General features: G+C 48.6%; 1 protein-coding gene across 1 annotated transcript in view; it reads left to right on the top strand.

Annotated features, from left to right (window-relative positions):
• Positions 1 to 5,815, top strand: part of Cog7 (component of oligomeric golgi complex 7) — a 67,095-nt gene that overhangs the window by 24,802 nt on the left and 36,478 nt on the right. The window contains exon 7 of the mRNA XM_004622888.2: positions 4,387 to 4,585. Coding sequence (XP_004622945.1) covers positions 4,387 to 4,585 — 199 coding nt within the window. The remainder of the gene's footprint in view (positions 1 to 4,386; positions 4,586 to 5,815) is intronic.

Below are 5,815 nucleotides of genomic sequence, written 5' to 3'. Positions count from 1 at the left end.
TGTGGTCCATCCTGATTTAATTTTGGTATGGCTGAGTTAATTTTTGTATGTAGTAGTGTTGCAGTTGGACTGTCCTCATATAGGTTACTTAGGTTAACTTTATAGCTGTTTGATAGGCCTGCTTTTATAGAGCTGTTTTGCTTTTTTTTTTTTTTTTTTTTTTTTTTTTAGGGAAGGGTCTACAGGGTGTTCAAGATCTCACTACTAGATGGAACTCATAGTGATCCGCCTATTTACAGCCTCCTAAGAACTGGGATTACAGGCGTGCGCCACCACGCCCAGGTGCCCAGTCTCCATTGAGGTCTCATCGTGCCCTGGGGCGGGGGGCTGGCATGGCAGGCCTGAGGATAACCCCCGGCCCCTGCACCTGCTTGCAGGTGCTTTAATCCACTGAGCTATTTGGCCAGCCCTTGTTTTGCTTTTATCTTTTACTTAAATGACTTGGAATAGGAGAAGTTAGACTAATAGTCCTGAGCCAGAGAGTTCTAATTCTTTGGTCTGTACACAACGTCATATTCTAGATTTCCTGTGGAATTTTCTATATGCATCCTTCAGTTAAAACACTTGTATTTATAGGTTTTCCTTTTCCTTAAAAATATTCTCTGGATATTTACTGAAGAACGACAAACATTCACAGACCACGAAACGGGAGGGCTGGTGCTGATTTCTTAGGTACAGAAGACAGTAAGTAAAAGGAAAAATTCGCTCCAGCTTCCTTTCTACTTTTTGGTCAGGGCTTCACTGTGTGATTCAGGCAGCCCTTACACTCAGGGCAGTCCTCTTTCCTCAGCCTCCTGAAGGCGGGATTACAGGTGTGCACCACCGTGTCTGGCTCATCCCAATTTCTTTTTCTCATTCCTTTTTATGTCCCTCAGGAAGGAAAGGAAGGGAAAGGGAAGGAATCGAATCAGGATGGGGAAGTGGAGGGAGGGGAGGAAGAGGATGAAAAGGCATTAAAGTGGGTTATGCACATGCGCCAACTCCCACAAGGAATGTAAACATTATGTGTCACCGATATGTACTACTAAACTAAAATTTGAAACATTTTAAAAAGGAAAACCTGGGTTGGGAGTGTAGCTGGGTGTAGAGTACTTGCTAGCAGGCTTGAGGCCCGGCACTGCAAAAACCAAAGTGAATCAAAACAGAACAAAACCGAACCAAGTCTAAACAAAACAAAAACCTGGTAAAGTAGGTATCATCCACAGATTGGAAGAAAATATTTAAAAACATAGCTCATAAAGGAGTGTAAAATCTATAAAGAACCACTACGACTAACTAATGAAAAGGCAAAGCACCAGTGTTTAAGTGGCTGCAGCCTTGAGTGGGCACTTCACAAAGGGAGACACAGTGGTGGGTAGCCCGGGGCAGGAGCTCCCTGTCCTTGGCCGTTGGGGAGAGGTGAAGTAGAGCCAGCAGGAGAGGCCCCGCACCAGGTGGTCAACACATGAAACGTAAGTGAGCTTTGAATGAATCTCTGCGGAGTGGATAGGGAGAGACAGGAGAAAGGTGACAGCCGAGGCCTGGTGCTGGGTGAGCTTGGGAGTGTTGGAGTTCAAGAAAGATGAGCAGATGTTGGGACTGCTCTGCGCTTGGTCAGAGAAGTTGCTAAAAGGTGTTAGCTGTAGTGAAGAGGGGCCCATGAGCTAGCACAGCGGACTAAGAGCCTGCCTAGGCAAGCGCAGGGACTAGAGTTCGATCCTGGCACCACATGCACGCCAGCCCCAACCCCGGACGCACTGAGCCAGCCACTGAGTCTGGGCATGGTGGCACATGCCTGTAATCTCAGCACTCGGGAGGCTGAAAGCAGGAGGATCGCTGTGAGTCCAAGCTGCGTAGTGAGACCCTGTACAAAAATTATAGTAAAAAGGCTGAAAGGAAAGGCAGAGGGGAGATTTCCTCTTGGCTGCATGAACACATTCCTGACAGAAGGAGGGAAGTTGAAAGAAAACATCGAGGAAAAAGATAAATTCTAACTTTGGATGCTTTCTTATTTTATTTTATTTTACTTGTTTGCGGTACTGGGGATCTAACTTGGGACCTTGCGCCTGAGGTATCTCCCCAGCACTGGATGCTTTTGAATTCCAAGTGAGAGTCCTAACGGCGAAGTCCAGTACGTGGTTGGAAGACTTGCCCGGGAAGCTGGAGGCCCCTGGCAGGCGAGCCATTTCATCAGTTTGGATTTGCTCCATTCTTTCTATTTTTCCCAGGTTCCTATAGGGAGCTCTAAGCAGAGTGTAACATTTGACCAAACAAGTGTTCTTTGAAGATTTATAAATTCTCCATGAGAATTTACACATAGATTTTATACATGCAAAAGTATGTTATCTGCAGAGATAATTCTGTTTCTGCTTTTGATGTCTTTCTCTAATACAGTTGATCTGGCTAGAACTTCCAGGGTTATGTTGGGTGGAGTGGCACGAGTAGGCCCCTTTGTCTTGTTCCAGTCGGGAGGCAGAGCTGGGAGGACCGCAGGTTCTAGCCCAGCCTGGTCAGCTTAAGGACCTGAGAGTTCAGACCACAGCTTGTTTTCTCTTCAACGTATTTGCAATGTTTTATTTAGAATGGTTGGTGTTCATTCTTCTTTAAAACGTTTGGTAGAATTCACCAGTGAAGCTTTTGGGTCTGATCATGTCTTTGTTGGGAGGCTGTTTTTGTCTTTTTGAGACAAGGTCTTGCTATGTAGTCTAGGCTGCTCTCCATCCTCCTACCTCAGCCTCGCAAATGCCAAGATTATAGGTGTGCACCACCACACCTGGCTTGGGAAAGTCTTGATTACTGATTCAATCTCTTTACTGCTTAGAGTTTCTGGTGCTTGTTGAGCTAGCTGTGGTAGGTTGGGTGTCTAGGAATTTGTCCATTATATTTAATGCATTGGTGTGAAGTTGCTCATAGCATTCCATTATAGTCTTTTTTATTTTAAATTAATGCTAATATCCCCACTTTCATATCTGCTTGCTTTATTTATTTTTGCCTTTTGAGGAAGGGCCTGGCTGTGTAGTTCAGCCTGGCCTTGAACTCACTATGTAGCCCAGGCTGGCCTTGAACTTGTGGCAATTTCCTTGCCTCCACCTCCTGAGTGCTAGGGTTACAGGTGTGTGCCCCCACAGCCAGCTCATGCTGAACTGTCTGTGTGTTCTTTTCTCTTTTCTTTTCTTTCTTTCTTTCTTGGAATTGAATTCAGTCTCTTGCGCTTGGTCTGCTGAGCTATATCCGTAGCCCTCATTATCGGATTTTAATAATGTGTCATTTTTCTTTTCTTAGTCCGTTTTATTGATCTTTCCGAAAAGCCGATTTCTGCAGTCCCTGATTTTTTTGTTCTCTATCTCACTTAGCACTGCTTCACTTTTCTTTAGCTTTGGGCTTAGTTTGCTCTTTTTCCCAGTTAGGTCATTGATTCGACATCTTTCTTTTTTATGAACATAGTATGTAGAGGTATAAATTTCCTTTTGAGCACAGCTTCTGTTGTCTCCTGTAAATTTTGTTAAGTGGTTTGCTTTTTCACTTATCTCAAGACATTTTCTATTAAAACCTTGAATTTTATTGGTTTTATAGTCTTAATTTTGTACTTTTTTGACTTGAGGTTTTCCTAAGAATAGATCTTGTATCTCAATTCATGTTTACACACATACAGGTTGCAGCAAAAGGGTCCTTAATCTGCAGTGGGTGTGTAAGCGCCCTCTTGGAATGGATTTGTGTGTTAGTCAGGTAGAGTCCCAGAGAGCTAAGTTGTGTAGACAGGAAGAAGGGTTACTGATGAGTAAGGGATAATTGAGGTGGGTCCCGGCACTTCATTCCTGGTGTCCTGAAGAGAGTTCATCTAGAAGACCTGCCTGTGTCAGGTGGAGTGGACTCGGGCACCCTCCAGTCCACACCAAGACCTTCCCGCGCTGCCCCGGTGAACTGCCCTTCCTTCACTCTGTTCGGCTGTGCTCTCCCTGCCTTCAGCTTATCATCCTTACCTTCGGAGTTCTCACTCAGTTTCGGGTGACCCTAGAGAGCTTTGAAATGGGGGCGGGGATGGAAAATGTTAAGACATGTTAGGAACGTGTACCAGCTTCCCGTGATGAATGTAATCATTACATACTGCAAACATCTGCTAATAAAAAATAAGTGGAAGAAAGAAAACAGCCAGGAACTCGAGGTCGGTGACAGACGTGAAGTTGCCGACAGTTCTGGACAAGTTGCAAGCCTGCCGGTGTACTTTTCTTCTTGCTACGGGGAATCGAACTCAGGACCCGCGCTTGCCAGCCAGGCCCCAGTTTATTCAGTTGGCGAACAGCCACTTTCAGCTCCAGGGCAGGACGAGTCCTTGGAGGGGTCCTGACGACCGCTTCCTTACAAGGTAAGGGTCCAGGCGCTAATGCAGACGCCCCTCTGCCCCTGCAGGTGTTCAGGAACCCCCTCGAGGTGGTGACGGTGCTGCTGACCCAGACCCTGGGGGCGCTGGTGCCGCCTCTGCCCGAGTGCCTCCGTGCCGGCGTGGAGCGGGCCGGACCCGAGCTGGAGCTCTCCAAGCTGCTGGAGCTCTACGAAGCCACCGCGCACTTCGCCAAGGGGCTGGAGGCTGCACTGCTACCCCACCCGCGTAAGCGCCTTCCTCCCTTCCGGGCGTGCCCTTGCCTTGTGAAGTCCGTGGGTGGGGCTTGGCTTTGTCCGGCAACTGATTGGACAGGTACTGAAGGCGGCCGCATTTTCCACGCGGGCGAGGGCCTTGGGCTGGATGTATCACCCCGTGCAAGCAGGGGTTTAATGTATTTGTCCAGCCCCGTGCTGCCCGGGCCCGCTCCGTGCCAGGGTGAGGGCACAGACGCTTGGATGTGAAAGAACCAAGCGTCAGCAGCGAGCAGCGTGCCCACCGCGAGGCTGCTGTCCGCTCTCTTTCAAGTCACCAACCTCATGTGATTCAACCTAAAGAGTAAATTGAAAAGAGCACAGCTGGGGGTGGTTAGTGAAGCAGCCTTGCAAGAGAGGAGAGCTGTGCCAGCTCCGGGTGGCCACAGGAGAGCAGCCCCCACCCCCACCCCCACACCAGCCAAAGCCAGAGCGCATCTCCTCCGCAGCTGGGCAGATGGTGCCTGTTGTGCTTCCCAGCTGTCTTCCATCTAGTGCAAAGCATCGTGCCTTTTTCCTATTCTTTTTTTCCCTTCCAGCTATTATTGGGAATCGAACTCAAGACCTTGCGCTTGCCAGGCAGGCGCTGTGCGCTGAATACACCCTGGCCCTTGGCGTCATACATTTCTAAGTAACAGACCTCGGGACTCATGCTGCCAGCAGATCAGGAACCTGCCGGGAAGCGTTCCTGCTGGGTGGCTGCTGCATGCTTCTAGCCGGGCTTATTTAATAGTTACTCTCTTTAATTACATTTGCAGGCATTGCCTGTGCATTCCAGGGGGTGTGTGCATTGATGATTCATAGCTTTCCTTGGCACAGTCCTGCGTCGGGCCTCGGGTGGCACAGGAGGGGGGCAAGTGAGTGGCTTCCAGAGGGCCTCAGGGGCCTGGGCCCACGGGGCATGGGGGAACAGGGCTGCACCCAGCGCCATCCTCTCTGGAGACAAGGGTCAGGCTGGGGTGTGCTTTGGGGTCCACCCTGGAAGTTTACCTTTTTGTCAGTTCCTTTTGGGGTTTTTCTGAAGTGTTCTGGCTAGTGGGGCATGGGGGTGCCTCCCTGGCCTCCCAGCACTCGGGAGGCTGAGGCAGGAAGCCCTCTGTGAGTCTGACAGCCTGAGCTGCATAGCTAGATGCTTCGTCAACAAGCACAGAAATAAAAAGCAAAAAACATGAGGTTTTTTTTCTTTTTTTTTTTTTTTTTTTTT

Source organism: Octodon degus, unplaced genomic scaffold (assembly GCF_000260255.1).
Source record: "Octodon degus isolate 3935 unplaced genomic scaffold, OctDeg1.0 scaffold00001, whole genome shotgun sequence".
In the NCBI taxonomy this organism is placed as follows: Eukaryota; Metazoa; Chordata; class Mammalia; order Rodentia; family Octodontidae; genus Octodon; species Octodon degus.
Note: the sequence above shows the minus strand (reverse complement) of the source record. Positions and strands in the feature narration are given on the sequence as shown.